This window comes from Cibotium barometz, chromosome 34 (genome assembly GCF_041138505.1).
Source record: "Cibotium barometz isolate CiBa-2024 chromosome 34, ASM4113850v1, whole genome shotgun sequence".
NCBI classification, from domain to species: Eukaryota; Viridiplantae; Streptophyta; class Polypodiopsida; order Cyatheales; family Cibotiaceae; genus Cibotium; species Cibotium barometz.
In genome coordinates this window covers 19,481,625-19,502,334 of record NC_141079.1, presented here as the reverse complement: position 1 = coordinate 19,502,334, position 20,710 = coordinate 19,481,625, and the positions used below count along the sequence as shown (strand labels likewise).

Genomic DNA, 20,710 nt, shown 5'->3' with positions numbered 1-20,710 from the left:
CGTAAGGTCTTCATCGCTAAACGCAATGTCAAATTGTGCAATGCTTGCATTATACTCATCATGATATGTTTCACATTTGGCCGACTTGTCGCTAGCCTTGAATTCCTTGAGCTTCTTCACATGGTACCCATTATCTTCACGCTTTCTCTTCCCCAGGTTGCCCATATGTCACCGGGTTGATTCAGGATTGGCATGTTATTCTGGAATACCTACATTGAAATGGGCGGCAGCAATCAATCGGTAATTCCTTGCGCCTCGAAAATATTCATTGGAGTAGGGTGTTTCAAGAGCCTCTGGCCGCTTTAGAGCCTCGCAGATCTTATTCCCTTCATGCACATGGATTGCACAGCATAGATGATGTGGTTGATATGCATGGCATGCTACTTTCCTTCCCTAAAGTGAGGCAACCACTTGGATTGGGTATGCATCATAGACAGATTCGGAATACATTGGTGGAATTGCTTGCCCCATTACAGCCTGTGCCTCCTCTTGAAAGCCAAGAAAAACTAGATGATTGGTCATTTGTTCCAAGGAGGCCTCAACTCCGCCCTTTTTCTATGTCTTTTCTGTTGTGAAAGCATATCACTTGTTATTGCCCCCCCCATGGATTCAACAACATCACAATCGCTTATGGCATCTAAACAAGCCTCAAAGGTGGTGGCGTGACGCGGTCTCATGTATTTGGAAAAGTAATCTCTCTCTTAAGCAAAAGGTCTTTCTATGGAGATGTGTGGTGGGAGCATTGCCGGTTGGGGTTTTCTTAGACCGTATGCGCATTGCATCACCGGATTGTAGAAGATGCTCTCGAACATAGGAAACAGTCCCCCACATGCTATGGTTTTGCCCCTCTGCTCGTCAGTTCCTCGACAATCTCTTGACATGTTTACGCATCAGATTTCCAGGTCAAAGATTCGGTCGAGACTTCTGGCTGTTTTCTACAGTTTCACCATCATTACCAGGTTATACACCCTTTCTTAATTGGATGAGATTCTGGGCTCTGTGGACATCTACACGGCCCGGAATCATCTTACCTTTCATACTACTGATTTCTCTTGCTTCACTTACTTCAAGAGATCTCTCTTCTATCTATTTAGTTAGAAGTGTTTTATTATTGTTTCTGAGTAGTGTGTGTGTGCGTACTCATCTCCTTTGTACATTTAATTAATAAACAGAACAATGCTTTCACCCAAAAAAAAAAGTGTGTGCGCGTGCGTACTCGTCTCCTCTTGCTTGTCCATAGTGGGAGTGCGTGGAAGTGCCTGCGCCACTCGCTTCGTGGTCTGCCTGCACAGCACACCTCTCTACCTGCTGCCCTCTGGTGTTTCTGCAATGTTGGCCTCTTGTCCTCCTGCAGCGCTGGTCGTCTTCTTCAATGTCGATTGTCCTTCCGCCAGCTGCTGCCTCTGCAACCTTGTGTGTCTGCCGCATGTCCCTTGCTACTCGATATTTCTTTCTTTTGTTTCTATTGGGTGCGACTATGTGCGTGCATGCGTGCGTGCGTATGTGTGTGTGTGCACCCTTCCCCTTTGTCTCCTGTTCCTATCCGTGTTAAATATTTTGCTTGTTTTCTTCTTATTTTCTGCTTTGCTCCCCTACCCTCTTCTTTGTGTGTCTATATCTTCTTGTTTTTTGTCTCTCTTGTTTATTTCTCGCTTGTGTTTCTGTTAGCAATCATCTCCTGTCTGTACCATATTACTCAGTAGGTAATCAGAGCCTTTGTTGTGGGTGTGCCCACCCAGTTAGGAGTAGTCTCCATTTTTTCCTCATTTTCCATGTTGTTTTCCCTGTTTTGTCTGGTCGTGGGGGCTATTTTTTTTTTGGCCGACTTGTCATGTTTCTGGCCGACTATTGTGATGCCGGCCGACTTGCTCAGGAGCTGGCTGATTGCTATTTTTTGCTGGCCAATTGATGATATTCAGTCATGGGTATTTTCTTTTGTTGTCGGCCTGTTTTAGGCTGTTTTAGGCTGGCTGGCCAACAGTGCAGGGTGGTATATATACCACCCTTGCCCCCACACCATTCACTTATTCTAAGGCCGTCAAAACGGTCAGTCATTGGTGTCAAGTGGGTCTATAAGACCATGTATACGTCTAATGGGTCGGTAGACAAGCATAAGGCTAGACTTGTGGCTAAAGGCTATGCTCAGTAGCCTAGCATCGACTATGAGGACACCTTTGCACCGACAGTGAGGATCGCCACGATTCGTACAGTTCTTGCCCTTGCCTCTTCTCAACAGTGGCCGATGTATCAGATGGATGTAAAATCCGCGTTCCTTAATGGTGACTTATATGTTGAGCAACCTCCAGGTTTTAAGATTCCAGGATCAAAGGGGATGGTTTACAAGTTATGGAAGGCCTTTTATGGTCTTAAGCATGCTCCCAAGGCTTGGAATCAAAAGATTGATTCCTTCTAAGTTCTTTTTATGGAAGGGATTCCAGACATTAGTTGCAAATCCGAACTTATCTTTCTTTCGAGAATGCGGTATGATCACCTTGATTATCCTTTATGTGGATGATCTTATTCTCACTAGCAGTCATGTGGAGCACATAGCTGTGACAAAGGCTGCCTTGTCAAAGGAGTTTGAGATGACGGATTTAGGCTTACTCTATTTCTCTTTGCGATTGGAGATTTGGCAGACCCAGAGGGGGTTCTTTGTCTCTTAGCAGTAGTATGTTTATGAGTTGTTGGAGGCCTTTGGGATGGAGAAATGCAAGCCTATTTCTTCACCGATGGACGTGAATAGCAAACTTACAGTTAATGATCCTTGTGAGCAAGTTGATGCCTCCTTCTATCGAAAGCTTGTTGGTTCATTGATTTGGTTGCTAAACACCAGATAGAACTTGAGTTTTCCAGTGGGGCTGTTGAGCTTATATATGCAGACACCTTTGAAGACTCATTGGGACGCAGGATTGCGGATCTTGCGGTATCTGTAGGGAACGAAGGATCTTGGACTCTTCTATGTTACTAGAGAGGGAACGAAGGACCGAGTCAGACTCCAAGGTTGGAGTGACTCAGATTGGAAAGGAGATCCAGACACGAGGAGATCTACATCAGGCTACGGATTTACCCTTGGCTCAGGAGCTGTTTCTTGGAGCAGCAAGAGGCAACCAACTATTGCCTTGTCTTCTACAGAGGCAAAGTACTGGGCTACATGTGGTGCTGCTTGCGAAGTTGCGTGGCTGCAAAGGTTACTTGGCGAGATTGGGTTTCCACAGAAGGAACCCACGGTCATCCAGAGCAGACTTTATACAACTTCTCTCTCTACACTTTTGTGTTTTCTTTCTCACAGCAGTTCATCTCTTTTTCGTTGTGCATTCCAACATTTCCTCTCTCTCTTTCTTCATGGCCCAATTTGTAGCTACTTACAGTGGGGAATTGTCTGCTGATTCCAAACGCAGACAATTGCATTCTGATTTGCAACCTTTTCATTGTGACGATCTCGAATTGCAATAGTTATGTGACACTCTTGAGGAAGGCTTTGGAGATATCCGACAAGCTTGGGATGCACCTGTGCCAGATTCTCATTTGAAAATCCCTAGTCATGTACTCTTTGATCCACTTACAAGATTATCTCGAAAAGCGGTAATCCTTTTTTTTCCTGGTAAAATGCCTACTGCAACGGATGCTGGCCAATGGATAAAAGCCATGCTTGGTGGATGTTTTGTGGAAGGGGTTTACTCTGCAGCAAGAGGTTTCTATGAGATTATTCTCACTAAATTCAAGCATAAACAAATGTTGTTGGACAAATCGCCCTTGTTCTTTGGACAACAAATGGTGCATGTATACCCTTGGTCGCTCACCAAGGATTATCAAAATTTTATTAAACACAGGTGCCCTGTGTGGGTTGAGGTGGTGGGTCTCCCAGTTAATATGCACCCTGCATTGCCTTTTTGAGTGGAATCGTTGGGTAAGGTTGTATGCCCTTGCAGATCCTCTGGTAGTGTTAACAGATTCGGTATCCTTTGGGATAAAGACAAACAAAGCCTTGACAGGGTTGCAATGGATATTGATATGCAAGGCATTCCGACACAAGAAGTTTTCTTTAAGCTTAAATGGGAAAATTTTGTAGGTTCTTGCTTTACTTGCAAAAAAGTTTGGCCATATGCAATCAGAAGGTCCTTCACTTTTACTGCGGCCACCTGTTTGCAACCATGCCCTCTCCGCAATCTACTCCCATGCCATCTGTGAAAACTCATAAGGGCAAGAATGTTAATCATAGGTCTGGATAAAGGAAAAGCAAAAGTTGCCTCGACAAGTTCTCATGTGATGAATGTGAAAGATAAAGACAAACCTAACTCTAATACATGGCAGACTCCCAAAAAAAAAAACCTTCTAGACAGAGACCCCTGGTCTCTCATAACTCGACGGAAGGAGCTTCTACATCTGCTTCGCCTTCCCCTGTGCTAGACACTTCAGGCAATATTACAGGAGTGGAAAGGATGTGGGCTACAGTAGTCAAAGGTGATTCTTTGTTTGCACATGATGTAGAGAATTCAATGCACAAAAATACAGCTGAATTTCAAACTGTAGAACGTTCTCTGTATGTTGACTTGACCAGTCAGCCCTCTACATCACTTGCATTGTAAATATGTCTATAGCAATCCGATGTTTTACTTACAATATACGAGGCCGCCTCTGTGATGTGAATAAATGGAGCCTTCTTTGGTCATATGTAAATACTATGCATCCCCATGTGGTTTGTTTGCAAGAGCATAATCAGCATAGTTTTGGAGGACAGGGAATCTTCTCTGGATATCAAATCTTATGGTACATGGACATGCACAACAACACAACTTGCAGAGGCTTGCCATGATTACTTTTCTAGCACTTTCACTGCACCTCTCCCACTTTCAAGTGACACCCTTGATGCCCGAGAACTTTTCTTACATCAAGTTGTGCCCATCATTACATGTCAAGAGGCTGACAATATGGAAGAGCCCTTCATGGATTTAGAACTGGATGATGCTTTAAAAGGCCTAGGAAAATCAAAGTCTCTAGGCTGGGATGGTTTGACAATGGAGTTCTTTTAGACGTTCTGGGATATTTTGAGATCGCTAGTTTTGCTTATGGTGAATCACTGATGGAATGTTGGATGTTTGCTATCCTTATGGAAAGAAGGCTTGCTGAAACTACAGCCCAAGAAACAACTTTGTGAAACCTATCAGATTGGTGTCCTATCAATTTGTCTGCAGCTAATGCTTATAGGCTACTCTTACCACCTCCATGGATTGAGGATCATGCAAATCGCATAAGGCATATGCCAAAATCTCTTGCTTGCTGGAATGTTGTAACTCGCTGCGGTGCCCGGGGGACTAGGGCCTTTGACACACTTGTCGATACCATCAAAGCATATTAAAACATTTAAACATGGCCACAGCCTTAACACATATCCATCATCGCTTTGCATAAAACATAAAGCTGGACATCACTTTGCATAAAACATAAAGCTGGACAAAACATCCACAAATGCTGAAAATGGAGCTTGCCCGTGTGACACCGCATAGAGGCCGGAATGGGCCGACCCCCCCCTTGGAGTATTTTATTACCCAAGGAGAATAATTTCATGTACAAGCTTTGAGGGCCTTACTCTCCCCACGGGAGATGCCGGATTATCCATATACAAATGCCATAACACAGCCCAACACAAGGCAACTGAGCCGGAACATAGGCTGTAGAAATGCCGAGCCAACAACATAATCCATATACCTCCGTGTAGGTACTGATTCTTCCCCAAAAACCACCGGTCTTCATGCAATAGAGCTGGTACAGCAAGTACAACTCTCCATTCAGCCGGTACAGTAAGTACAATGGTTGGTACAATCGGTACAGTGGCTAGTACAACCGGTACGGTGGCTGGTACAGCAAGTACAAATGCTGGTATAGCATGTACAATGACTAGTACAATAGGTACAGTGGCTAGTACAGCAAGTACAAAAGCTGGTACAACCGGTACAATGGGTGGTACAGCTTGCTACAACAAGTACAAGGACTGGTACAACCAGTGCAATGGCTGGAAGGTATTCTTCATGGGCAGCCTTCAAGTGAGAGAGAAAGAGAGTAGCCATCATTAGGGCAGCCTGTAACGGTGGTAGAGGCTAGTATGCAGCAAGAGAGCCTCTATTAATGAAGAGAGAGGACTCCAATTTATAGATTTGGGCCTCCCATGAGCTAAAATGGCAAGAGAAGGCTACAATGACAAGTGGAGAGCCACACAATAGCTGAAGTGACAAGTGTGAGGCCACTTGTCTCACTTTGATCCACTTTCTAACGAGTGTCAGGCCACTTGTCTCACTTTGGTCCACTTTCTTGCCACATGTCCCAATCTAAGAGATGGGTTCTTCCATAAACTTTATCTCTAAAAATATCCCGATTGGTAGACATTCTGTCATAAGCACTTTGCCAACTCTTGATATCTGCTCAATTCCAGATGTAATGACGCGAAAAGAATTTCCATTGGAGTCGGGCCAAAAATAGCAACTCTCCTAAATTTTAGGAGTGTGGTCCTTTGTATTCTAGGATAATCCCCCATTCCCAAAGCTTGTACTTTCCAAATATTCAGACATCCTGGCGTCCACCAGACCCCTTTCATACTGGGAAATGTCCAGGCTAGTGACAAGTTGCATTGAAAAGAAATTGGAAGAGTGAATTGCCCCTCAAGCAACAATTGTTTCTGTGGAGATGTCTCGTTGGAGTATTCCCAGTTGGATCTCTTTTGGCACAATGGCGCATTGCCACTGCTTCTTGTAGGCAGTGCTCTCATCCTACAAAGACAATGCCTCACCTTTTGTGGTTTTGTTCGTACTCGTGATTTTCTTGATGATTTGTCTACACATCTTCGGACTCGTTTTTTGGGGAGGCGTCTTGGTCGAATTTCTGGCTTTTTGGTTGCCTTTCTCCTCCCCTACCACACTATACAGACTTCCTTGACTGGACTAGATTCTGGGCTTTGTGGACTATTTATTATGCTCGGAATCAGTTGCTCTTCTATGGAGATTCTATCCAATTGTTTTTTTATTTCCGAAGAGCCGTTTTCCAGTCCCTCCGAGATTCTCACGAAATCGGAGGACTAACCTCCCAGCAATAGTAGTTGTCCTGGTTTGGGACGGCTATGAATGTATATTTCTTTTTTCTTAATGAGATAGTAGTTTCACTAAAAATAAAAATAAAAAGTGTGCGTGTGTGCATGTGTGCATGTGTGTATATAGTCCCTAATAGGGTGTGAACACCCACTTATGTGGTTATGTGTGTGAACCCACTCTTAGAGTGGTAAGCATAATATCTAGATAAATTATATCTGTTTGACATAATCAATGATGTCATGAGCTGACCTTTTATATACCTAGATGAATCCAGGAACATGCCCAAATTCACCTTGTAGGAACGTGCATGTTATATACTCATGGTAGTCAACCCACAAGACTATATAACTATCAACTCCATTAGAGATATGCTCACACACGCAGTCCACACACACACAAACACACACACACACAAGAGTATATATTCACACAAAGCCCTTCGTACTGGGTTTCTGTCAAACCTCCGGAGATGCAAGGCAGACTCATGAGCTGAACTTTTATACCTATAAAGGTATTGTACTTAATTCAAGAAATAACAGTTACATCATTTGTAGTCGTGCAAATACTCTCTCTCTCTAATTTCGAATCCATTGGCTGTGAGAAGTTTTGCAAAAAGTCATGGCCAAGACCGGGTTTAAAGAGGAGCTCGTGAAAGTGGAGGACAAGCTCGGCACAACTATCAAAGAAAACAAGAAGATGGTCGACTCTTCCATTACCGCAATCATAAACCGCCTCTCCAAACTCGAGAAGGGATTTGACAAAATCCAAGAGCTCGAGTTGAGAACATCCAAGCAAGAGACTGAGATTTCAGCCTTAAAGGAGGAACTAGTGGAGGCCAAACTGCATGCTAAAAGTCAAGCGGCTGAAATCTCAGCCCTCAAAAAGGAGTTGGAAGCCACTTCAAAAAGCAAGCTTGAGGATGGAGAATTTCAGCCCTCCTTTATTGAAGAGCTGAATACCATCAAGGAACAAATGAAGATCATTCGAGAGGAGGAGGAGCAACATAAACAGAAGACATCTTCATGGGTGGAGGTGATCACAAAGACACAAAAGAAGATGGACGAGGCCGAGAAATGGATCGAGGTCGCCAAGAAAGGGAAAGGTAAAGAATCGCCACCCATCCCCACTCCCACCATCATCAACATGACCCTTGAAGAGGAGCAAAGGAGGAAGACCCGGGCCTTACATGTACGAGTGTCCGGTCTAAAAGACCGTGATGATGCGGAAGGGGAAACCAAGGAGCTCTTCTCTATGATGGGCATTGAAGCCACGCACACAAAGGCATGGAGAGTGGGAAAGAAGAGAGAAGGTAGTGGCGAATCTTCTTCTAAGGAGAGAGCACTTATCATTCGTTTCCCCTCCATGGAAGCGAAGAAGGACTTCTTGAAGAGACGTCCTACACTCAAGCAAACGGGAATATTTCTTGGAGATGACCTCACACTCTCGCAACTTGCCCACATGAAAGAAGTTATGCCCGAGATAAGGGCAGCCCGAGAGAAAGGGAAAGTGGCCTTCTATAGAGATGGTAGAGTGGTGATTATGGAGAGGCACTCTTCATGACGGTGCGAGACCTATGGGACTACACTCAAAGTTGCTACTTGGAATTGTAATGGATCTCTACGCCTTGATGTAGGGGCTTTTGAGGATAGTTTCACTGGGAGGGACATCATCTTCTACTGTGAGACGCATCAGGCTCCTGGACAGTCCATGCCACATGTTAGTGGATACCGATGGGAGACAGCTTGTAGACAGGAGACTCGTTCAGAGCATAGAGGACGGGGCTCAGGAGGAGTGGCAGTATTGTTTAGAGAGGAGCTACAGCCACTGATACATATAGTCCGCAGAGATGAGCAGGCTAGGTACATGTGGGTTAGACTGAGGGCAGAGACCGGCAGATATCTCTACATTGCTATATGCTATTTTGCTCCTAGTACATCAGTGTATGCATCACCTAGGGGGCAGTCTCCCTTTTCTATTTTGGATGATGACATTTGGGAGTTCTCTAGGGATGGTGACATCATTCTCTTGGGGGACTTCAGTGCTAGGACCGCCCATAACCAGACAGTATTTTATGATACCTCAGAGGAGATGTTGAGGGAGCTTGATGTTAGGGATATGGGCCTATCTAGACTCTCACAGGATGAGGAACATACAGTGTATGGGCGGTATTTGATAGACATGGGGACTGCACATGGATTGGCCATCCTGAATGGCCTACAGAGATTCCCGACATCGGGCGGTTTCACTAGCTTTCCACATCGGCATGGTGCTAGTACAGTGGACTATGTAATGGCTCAGCCCAGTCTCATTCCCTCTTTTCAGGATTTTATGGTAGGCACTAGGCCGGTTGGAATAGCAGTGGATCATGCTATCTTGTCCTTCACTCTCACATTTCAGTTCAGCACCGCTACATTGGGACAGGTCTCCACACACACTCGTTATACCTTTACGAGGGAGACGGACACCGTATACACGGATGAGATATACAGACGCCTATGTGCCGAGGAGCCGGGACGGCCATTAGATGAGCTCACTCAGATATTGATAGAGACGCTTCATGCTGCAGCATCAGAGGCATATCCCCATAGTCAGCCTACACAGAGACGATCTGGGAACATGCCCCAGAACAGTTGGTATGATGAGGAGTGCAGAGAGATGAGGATCAGATTACAGAGAGAGGTGCTCATGGGTGTTACCACTCACAGACAGTCACGGATTTACCTTCCGGCACCTAGTGCGACGGAAGAAGAGAGCTTATCTTGCTCAGTTAGAGAGGGATTTGTACCAGTTATTTATGAGTCAGGACTCAGGCGAGGCATGGAGACTATTCCATGAGCATTCACCATCACCAGCCATTACCTCCACAGAGATTTGGGGTGAGTATGCAGCATCCCTATACACAGCACCAGGACAGCCGCCCCTGCCAGACCCATCGGAGCCATGCCCAGAGACATGTGCTTTCTTTACTGCTGAGATGGTAAGGAAAGCTATTGACAGGATGAGGACTGGGAGAGCATATGATCATGATGGTTTGGTAGCAGAGCACTTTATTCATGCCAGAGATATGCTTGCAGAGCTTATTGCTATGATGTTTAACCGAGCCATGTGTGAGGGTTTTCCTGAGACTTGGAATATGTCCACGATTGTGCCTATCTTCAAATCAGGGGATCCCATGCTTCCTGGGAATTACCATACCATCATGATTGGTCACACATTGGCTAGATTATATGCATCTGTTCTTGAGCAGGAGTTGAGTAGATGGGCAGAGAGAGAGGGCATACGTGCATCAGGGCAGGCAGGGTTCAGAAGAGGTTTCTCCACTCTTGACCATATCTTGACACTCAGAGCTATTATTGAGGAGGGCAGATTATATGGCAGGAGGATTTATTGTTGCTTTGTGGATTTCCGCAAAGCTTTTGACACAGTACCGAGAGCCAAACTGATGCACAGACTACAGGAGATGGGAGTGCCCACAGAGCTGATTTGGGGAATCATGGCTTTATACAGGACAGTTGTGGGGCAGGTACGTACTACCCAGGGTATATCTGAGATGGTTCACTCCACTATTGGGGTGAAACAGGGCTGCCCCCTTTCCCCCACCTTATTTGGGATGTATGTGGATGAGGTTTCGGACTATGTAGAGCGGGAGGGTGACAGAGGAGCACAGCTAGCAAGGACATGGATTCCGCTGTTATTGTATGCTGATGATATTGTGCTGATCTCAGATTCTCCAGAGGGGATGCAGCGTCATTTGGATGCATTGCACATGTTTGCAGAGGACAGTGGATTGTCTGTTAACCTTTGTAAAACCAAGGTGATGGTGTTTAACACCACAGCACAGTGGGTCAGGAGGTCAATGCCCACCTTTACATATGGTCAGGAGACAGTGGAGTATACAGATGCATATACTTACCTTGGTGTGGTTTTTAGTGGCCCACTATTTTCCTTGAGGAGAGCAGCGGAGACCAGATTGACCAGAGCTTATGCAGCATTGGGGAGACTAGAGAGGATGTGTTCGCAGGTTCAGTTTCAGGAACCTCGAACAAAGCTCTGGCTCTTTGACACTTTGGTCACTTCAGCCATGCTGTATGGAGTGGAGATATGGGGACCCTCAGTGGATCACCACAGCCGAGCTTGTAGCACTGATGGATGGAGACGTATGGAGAGGCCCTTGGTTTCTATGATTTCCCGGATGATTAGGGCCAAGGCCTCCGTACCACATGATATTATCCGTGCAGAGATGGCTGCCCCCCCATTGGTAGTAGAGGCACTCACTCGATCAGTCTCCTTTATACATAGCACTTGGGCTCTCCCTAGAGACAGATATGCTCGCTTAGCCCTGGAGTCTTCACGACAGTTGGCATCACAGGGAGACGGATCATGTTGGTATGCACAGATGACAGATTGGTTCCAACTGCATGGCTTTAGTATGGACAGGCTACCTCCATTTCAGTACTCCCTGGATGCACCCTCCCTCTCTCTCACACGGGCAGAGATTACCAGGCTTATCAGACAGGACTTGACTCAGCTGGACACTAGGAGGACATGGATACAGCCGACACACGAGCTTGGTACGAAGATGGCTTTCTATAGAGATCATCTTCTCCAGCTCACGGAGGATGGGTTTGTGATTAGACCCAGCTACATGGATACTCATCTTTCTCATGGGGTACGGTGTGCTATTGGTCAGATGCGCACATCCTCACACCAGCTAGAGATTGAGACTGGCAGATTCAGAGGAGTACCAGCTGAGGCCAGGATTTGTCAGCTGTGCCAGATGGAGCCAGAGACAGAGTTACATTACATATGTCACTGTCCAGTATATTATGAGATACGAGGCCGTTTCCACTGCCTGTTCAGAGAGGGCTTTGGACCACTTTCTAGAGTCATGAGATACCAGGATCAGAGATGCCTTGGATTGTACTTGCTGGAGCTGCGTAGACATAGAGAGGGTCTCCTGAGAGGGAGGGGATCAGAGAGGGAGAGACACCTACAGAGGCAGATTACAGACTTCTTTCGACCAGAGATTGAGCAGTCAAGTCAGCAGGCATTGCAGCTAGCCCCAGAGTACAGCCGCACCAGAGGTACACTGATTGATCGGGCTATAGAGCTGGGGCGGTCCAGGCGCCCCAAGATGAGAGGCCCATCTCGACACCGGCGGAGACTACAACAGAGGATCAGGACCATACTAGCACGGCATGGGAGACGTCCAGTCAGAGTACTCACCATGGAGGATATTGAGGAGATCCGCCAGCGTCCGATGCGGCACATATTATGAGATGGAGGCACCTCCATAGTGTACCCCTCCGTCCCACATGATATTGTATCCCCTCACTATATTCCACTCACCTCCATAGCGTACCCCCCCCCTCACTATATTCACACCCTATAAGGGTTTCTGTTTACCGTCCATTTCCAGTTTCATTTTCTAGGTGCCTGTAGTATCATCTTTATTTTTCATTTTCTGGGTTTTTTTATCCAGACATTGTATTAGATCCACCATGATGTAACTTTTGGTCTCATAGGTCATTATGGCCTTTTGAAGACGTTAATATAACATTTCATTTCTCTCTCTCTCTCTCTCTCTCTCTCTCTCTCTCTCTCTCTCTCTCTCTCTCTCTCTCACATATTACACCCCCATTATGGTACTAGTTGGAGCTAGACAAATTTGCATTGCATTCTTGTATACCCTGCGCATATAGGTTGCATACTGAGCCTCAGCAATAGTGCTCCATCCATCACACCCCCCCACGAGCTCAATACTTTCATAGTTTATTCATGTTCATTTTGTCCTTTTTTTTTTTTCTGGACATCCAGAAGACATTGACAGTTGTACATTGATTTGTCTCATAGGTCGAGTTCGGCCTCTAGTAGACGTAAATACAGCTTTCTCTCTTTCTTTCTTTCTTTCTTTCTCTCTCACGGGCATCGGATATACTGCTGGCTTTTGGATTTCCGCAAAGCTTTTGATACCGTTCCACGGGCCAGACTGGTGAGGAGACTATAGGATATGGGAGTGCCAGCGGAGATGCTTTGGGGGATCATTACACTCTATGAGTCAGTGATAGGCAAAGTATGGGCTCCAGGAGGTGACTCAGAGATCATACACAACACTATCGGGGTGAAGCAAGGCTGCCCCTTGTCTCCTACTCTATTTGGTCTATACATTGACAAGATCTCGGATTACATAGACAGACAGGGAGGACCAGGAGCAAATTTGGCAGGAGTCCTGATACCGATCTTCTTGTATGCAGATGATATTGTTCTTATTTCTTATTCACCAAAGGGGCTGCAAAGGCATTTGGATGCATTATGGGCCTTTTGCAAGGACCGGGACCTCACTGTGAACCTTGGAAAGACTAAGGTCATGATCTTTAACACCTCCTCACAGTGGATAAGTAGATTTGCAGTACAATTTACATACAGTGGAGGCCTCTGGAGTATGTTACCTCATATGTATACCTTGGGATCACTTTTGCTAGACCTCAGTTCTCGATGCGGAAGGCGGCCGAAGCTCGATTGATGAGGGGATATGCAGCCCTTGGCTCGCTAGAGAGGCAATGCTCACAGATACAGTTTCAAGAGCCGAGAACGAAGCTTTGGCTATTTGATACTCTAGTTACACCTACACTACTATATGGTGCCCCCATCTGGGATCCTAGTAAGACATTGTCAGACTGGATACTCAGAGGACATGGAGTTCACCTAGTAGTCCACTAGGGACGAAGATGGCCTTCTACAGAGATCACCTCCTATGCTTGACACAGGATGGTAAAAGACCCATCAAAGGGTTATGAAATAGTCACTTCTGGAACATGATACAAAGGCTTGTATAAGCTGGACAGCTATGACAAGCGTACTTATGATGCAAATACAGTGGTTGCCCACACTCCTGCTATGCATGATGCAAAGCTATGGCATGCTCGTTTTGGGCATGTAAATTTTCGGAGTTTGATGCTTTTGCAGAAGCATCATATGGTTGATAATATGCCGTCTCTTGAGTCTCCAAAAAGACATGTAAGTGAGGGGTGTATTTTGGGAAAGATGTATCAAAAACTATTCCCCAAGGATGGAGCTGTTAGAGCTGAAAGTAAATTATAGCTCATACACAATCATGTATGTGGTCCAATGCGGAGACCATCCATAGGGGGGCATCTTTATTTGGTCACATTCATTGATGACTACTCCAAGTTTGCTTGGGTTTACCCCTTAAAAGCAAAAGCAGAGGTGTTTACATACTTTCGACACTTTGTAGCAATGGCTGAAAATATGTATGGATGTAAAGTCCAAACACTGCGCTCAAATAGAGATGGAGAATACATGTCAAATGCATTATATGCTTCAAAAGGGCATCAAACACCAATGTACTGTGCCTTATACACCACAGCAGAATGGTGTAGCTGATAGTGATGTGTGGACGTGCACTAATAATGGGCCACGGCACTTTTTTCCTCTTTAGCACATTTTTTCTCGGAGTGTATGTAAGTTCCTCTTCATTGTATGAATTGGCAATTAGAGTGCAGTATACTACTGCTTTGGGAAGTAGTTGCGGAACATGTAGGGAGTTTTAGGTAGCTGTGGTCCCCGTGATTTCAGCTTTTTGCTATGGTTACTTTGTTACTTATGTCCGACACGTATTGGCCGTTTGTATGAAGCCATTTTTTTCCTTCTAAAATAATGTAAGTAACTATTTTATCTTTAAAAAAACACATTCACAACCCTAGTGGTACTACAAATATCAACCACCTGGCCGTATCTTGGACAGAGATATTCAAAAGGACTCTGCATGTATGCTAACAGGGCTAAAAGGTATACCAAAATGGAAAGTTTAGGTTATTTCAAAAAACTTTTCTTTTTCAGTCTCTTAATAAATGCGTATGTTTCGTAAGATTTGTGATTCCTTTATGTTGTTGTTCCATTAGAAGAATATGATACTACCAAAAAAAAAATCACTTTGGTTGACATTAATGTTCCATAAAAGTATGATACTTAATGACTTCACTTCTCTGCCAACAAAAAATTTGGGAATCAGAAAACCCATAAGTGATTTGAAATGAATGCTCACTTGCGATCCATCTGCAACTCCAATTTAGGAGGCGCCACTTTAACACCAGCAGCACCTGCAGCAGTGTTGCCATCATTGGCTCCCTTTGAGCTGGCAGCAGCTGGAACAGTTCCCGTCTTGTCAGTGCAATTTTTTGTCTTCATGTCAGCAGTAACCTTTCGCAGTCCTGCAACATTCATATATTTTACCCAGAATCCAGAGAGAAAAAACACATACATTCGTCATCTGATATCTCAAACACCTGAAGTTACTCCATCTCCTTTGCTGATTTCTTTAAAAACAGCATTCATTCCTTGTCTTGAACCCCCAGAGAGATCTGCTGAAGGAGGAGCACCCATCGGTGGCGGGGGCGGAGGAGCCCCTGGTGGGGGAGGTGGAGGAGCCCTACCAGCAGGCCCAAGTGCTGACATGGTACTACATGCCAAAAACTCACTGCAGCCAACACCTTTTGAATTCCATGCTGGTCCTGTTACATGGAACTTTTTTGTATAATCTCTCAAACCTGGCAAATATAGCTCCTTCATAGACCTGGCCCACTCCACATGGTTCGCATCCTTGTTCCGATACTCAACAAGAACCTGTTTATATATATCCATCTGTTTATATATATCCATCCCAAAATAAAACTCGGGCATATGTAACTTTTTTCAGTCAGAAATGCCAAGTATATTTGACATACTCGCCTTATTGTTGTAGAATTCAGCTGATTGCCAAGACTCTTCCACATGTGTAGCAGGAAAACTCATTCCTAAAACCCATGCAACAAGTCCCCCAATAGTTGAACAAGAATGATAGATAGATGTTATATAATGGCTTGGGGAACAAACATACCACAGTCTTTTCCAGTGAAAGCAACCCATGTAAGGGCTGACAGGCTTTCTGCAATAACTTTCAAATGATTGTATGCATCCGTTCTTTTGCCATCTGCCAATGCTGACCCTTTGGTGAGTACATCCCCAAGTGGCTTGAGCAGTTTTTGCAATTCAGTAGCATCTGGTTGCTACACAAACAACAGAAGAACAAGCAGCCACCTGGTCATTACGTCACTCATTAATACTTAAGTCCTCTGTGCAAAAAAGGGTACCCTTATCATAAACCATATGTGAAACAATAAATTCTAAGGATGAAAGATGTTTGCCTCCAAACTAGAATCCAATTAATAGTCTCACATTGGATACATGTATACATAGTGGGCTAGGGCTAGATGGGCAAGAGGTATGAAGCCAGATGTGGGACTCGTCAAAGCAAAGAAAGATAATCATTACATGAGCAGTGACTCAAAAAGCAATGCCAATACTGGGAATGTAGCAGACAAAAAGGAGCCAAAACAAAGATGTCTTGCATTTGCATCCATTTGCCACAATTGTTTCAGCAAACTAGCATTATCAGAACCTCTCCAGAGGAGCTGAGCAAGACAGAGCATACTTCAGGAAACCGGAAAAGGAAACAAATTTGCAAAACAAAAACGAAAACAGCATGTTAAAATGCAGCACATCAGAAAATGTCATTTCAGCAAGAAGGATGCAAGCAATGGAGAGGGAAGGAGGAGATAAGAGAGAGAAAAAGGAAGGGAAGGGAAGGGACAAGAAAGGAAATGGAAAAGAGATGAGAGGAAAGGAGACAAGGAAATAAGAAACTTGAAAACAAGTAAATTGACCTAACCTGAACCTAATGTTGGGTGTGGGAAACAACTGAAACAGAAAAGCAGAAACAATTGAAATATGTAAACTTCCAGTTTCGAAATGGAAATGGCTGAAGTCTGTTTTGGCCTCGCTTTGTGGATACTTGTGCTAAGTGAGCAAGAGTTTATCAAAGAGAGGAGAGAAAGAGCGGCGGAACAAAAAAGTGAGCAAGCATTTATCAGAGAGAAGAGAAGAGAGAAAGAGCAGCAGAACAAAGAACACAAGCACACTACAAGTAGTTTTGGCCCCGCTTTGTGGTATGCTTGTTCTAAGTGAGCAAGAGTTTATCAGAGAAAAGAGAGAAAGAGCAACGGAACAAAAAATGCAAGCTCACTACAAGTAGGCCTAAACCTACTATATATTCATGTACAAGAAAAGGTTCCAGCTGAGAGTTTTCAAATACAAAATTAAACTCATATGTAAGCCCAGCGAGGCATGCAATGACAAACTCAACCACGTGTCCAAGAGATAAAGATATAGAGAGAGGGGAGAGAGAGAGAGAGAGAGAGAAGGGAATACGGATCTTGCACAATACACCACATTGAGCGGCGAACAAGCCCCGACCCCTTTCAAGAATTTATTCAAGAACAATCCACGAGCATGCTGACCAGGATCAATACAATCAATGAATACAAAACAAACAGATATGCCGCTGTAGGATATCCAAGTCAATGTCGATGTCAAGACACAACATCTCTGATGCCAAGCACACCACGGGGATGACCCACAAGTATCTCTCACCGGACTAGTACCAGATCCAATATCCAAATCCAAATCCAATGAATCCAAGTCCAAGTTCCAAGTCCAAATCAAAATCCAAAACCAAGTCCAAATCAAGTCTAAGTCCAAATCCAAGTTCAGATCCAAATCCAAGTCTAAGTCCAGATCCAAGTCCAAATCCAAGTTCGGATCCAAATTCAAGTCTAGATCCAAATCCAAGTCCAAGTTCCATGTTCATGTCCAAGCTTCATGCCCAAGCTATATGTCCAAGTTCTCCATGTTCATGTCCAAGCTTCATGCCCAAGTTTTATGTCCAAGTTCTCCATGTTTATGTCCAAGCTTCATGCCCAAGCTATATGTCCAGGTTCCATGTTTATGTCCAAGCTTCATGCCCAAGCTTTATGTCCAAGTTCTCCATGTTTATGTCCAAACTTCGTGTTCCATGTCCAAGCTCTATGCCCAAGTTCTCCATGTCCAAGCTCTATGTCCAAGTCCAAGTCCAAGTCCAAGTCCAAGAAACACTCGCTCATCCCATGAGTAATCTCCACAACTCCTATAGCCTTGTCCACGAAGAAAACCATGGAAAAGCTCTTTCTCGCAAGAAAACTTATATAAAACCTGTTTTAATGGTTTTTGGGTGATAAAAACCTCCAAAAAACAGTTTTTAGGGTTTTGGAGCAGTTTTAGGATCTTTAAAATTTTCCGTCTTTACAATCTGTACGGATTCGTACAATCGTACGGAAGATAATGGCGTGGCACTACAATTGATGGAGGCGCTCTGAAATCAGCGGGCAACGATAAAAAACCCATGATTTGGTTCATAGATGATGATGAAGAAGATGATCTCCAAGCTTCAACAAAGATGGCAACGTGATGAAGAGGTTCTTCTTCAACTTGATGCTCAAGAGAGGCTCATGCTTCTTTTATACTTGGGAAAGCCTTGCTTTTCACCAAAAACTGATGCTTTTGCTTTGCTTTTGCCTTTTACTTTGCTCTTGGTCTTTTTAATAGTAAAATATTACTCAACTTTAGTCAAAAGTTCTTGTTTTGCTTTTCTAGCTTTAGGGCCTTGCTTTTTGGCCTTGGAGTTGCTTTTTGAAAAAGCGGATTTTAGCCTTCTAATCTAGTTCAATGTCCTCTTTCCAATGATGCTCTCAACTCTTGGTTAAAACACTTGACTTTTTGCTTTCTCTTGCTTTTTGACCAAGGCTAGTGCTTTTTCCTATGCCAGTTTTAAGAACCATGTTCCCATGTGTCCACCAACCTGTCCATGTGTCCGAGAAAGAGTTCCATCATGTGAAAAAGAGCTCAGAGGGCCAAATAGTTACATTCCCTCCCTCTTACATCGCAGTTGTCCTCAACTGCGGACCGCAAGTGTTCTAAGCATGTCCATATCTTCCAAGTACATCAATATGTCCCTAGTATATTAATATATTTCTGGTACATCAAGTACATCCATATGTTTCAAGGTACATCAAGCACATGCATATGTTTCAAGGTACATCAAGTACATCCATATGTTTCAAGGTACTAGCCCCATCTAGTGAGCTTGTGCATCTGGTCTTTCCCAATATCTGTGGTGTCATCTGCTCATCTAGCAACATCTCAATGCCTTTTCTTTGACCAATATCTTTAATCTTGATGGTACATCTTCATGGCCTATCACATGAGTTAGATATAATAAATGCATATCTACCTTTTGCAAAAACTAGACACAAGCTAGTCAACAAACAAGCATGCATCATTCGCATCTATTGGGTATTCCAGACAAAGCCCAGGAGACTATCACATGTCATAAATCCAAGCATTGTCCACATCGAAAACAGCACACAAAGTCAAAAAAATTCAAACATACATTAGTATGCAGGGCACAAGTAATGATCCTCCTGTTCATGGATTGTCTTGCAGGGCACAAGTAATGATCCTCCTGTTCATGGATTGTCCTGTCTGGTTTCATCGAAACCGTGCTGAGCCATCTAGTTCCCGAGGAAACCGCTCAAACTATCCTCAAGGCCATCTGGTCACAAGAACCGCCCGAGAGTTCTTCCATAGTCATCTGGGCCATCTATTGACCGCCCGACTATGAGATCTAATATAGTCATATGGGCCATTTAGTCACAATGTCCGCTCGACTGCGAAATCCAATACAGTCGTGTGGGCCATCTGGTCGCAATAACTGTCCGACTGTGAAATCCAATACAGTCATCTGGGCCATCTAGTCGCAATGACCACCCGACTGCGAAATCCAATAGTCATCTGGGCCATCCGGTCACAATGACCGCCCGCTTGCAAAGTCCAAGAGAAACTTTCTGACCTCTGTCTTTCCTCTTTTTCTCACAGAATGAAACACAATCTATTCTGGCTTTTCCATCCCTGATGGATCCTTAAATACAAGCTCCTCTAGGGGTAACCCTGTACATGGTTTCCATAAACTATCATGGAAGGCATTATATATCCTCCAATGATCTGAAAGGTCCAACCAATGACATACTTGGTTGATCTTCTTGGTATCGTGAAAAAGATCCATATACCTGGTACCATCATTCCCTGACTTTGGCAATCCAATCCATAACAATACTCTCCCATAGAACATTTAATGAGTGCAATAGTCCTACTCGTGTTTGTCGATCAAACGTGACCTTCTGACAAACCAAACATTCTCAAATCATAAAACTCAATGTCTTTCTCATACTAGGCCAATAAAAGGTAGCTCTCCAAAGCTTGAAGTGTAGTCAAGGTGTCTCTATGCCCCATGTAGGGAGGGGCATGGCATTCTTCCATTACTTGGCCTCAATTCCTTGTGTCGTACATATCCTGGGTTTGCATCATAAGAAAACTCTTCTTGATGACATAAGAAGTCACCAAATCTCGATTTTGCAATATGTTCCAACACATGTTTGAAATCCTTTTTGATAGCATAAAGATCCTTCGTCAAGGTGAAGTCCATATGGTAGCCCAAAGAAACCGCATGCTTCAAGCGTCTCCGAGATAATGCATCTGCTTCCTTATTGTCTTTGACATTCATAGGCCATAGCATGGCCTTCTTGATTCAAGACTGCTCCAATACAATCTCATCATGTTTAACCACAAAAAGATCTAGAATAACCAATACTGATCCTTTGCTAGCATAAAGTCTCAATGCTTCAAAAGTGTTCTGTTTCAGC

At 44.2% G+C, this 20,710-nt stretch overlaps 1 protein-coding gene across 1 annotated transcript in view; it reads right to left on the bottom strand.

The window, feature by feature from the left end:
* Positions 1–20,710, bottom strand: part of LOC147618758 (cyclase-associated protein 1-like) — an 80,768-nt gene that overhangs the window by 42,658 nt on the left and 17,400 nt on the right. The window contains exons 2-5 of the mRNA XM_086773799.1: positions 15,976–16,144; positions 15,828–15,892; positions 15,386–15,722; positions 15,145–15,310 (exon numbers count right to left, since the gene is read on the bottom strand). Of these exons, the coding sequence (XP_086629925.1) occupies positions 15,145–15,310; positions 15,386–15,722; positions 15,828–15,892; positions 15,976–16,144 (737 nt within the window). The remainder of the gene's footprint in view (positions 1–15,144; positions 15,311–15,385; positions 15,723–15,827; positions 15,893–15,975; positions 16,145–20,710) is intronic.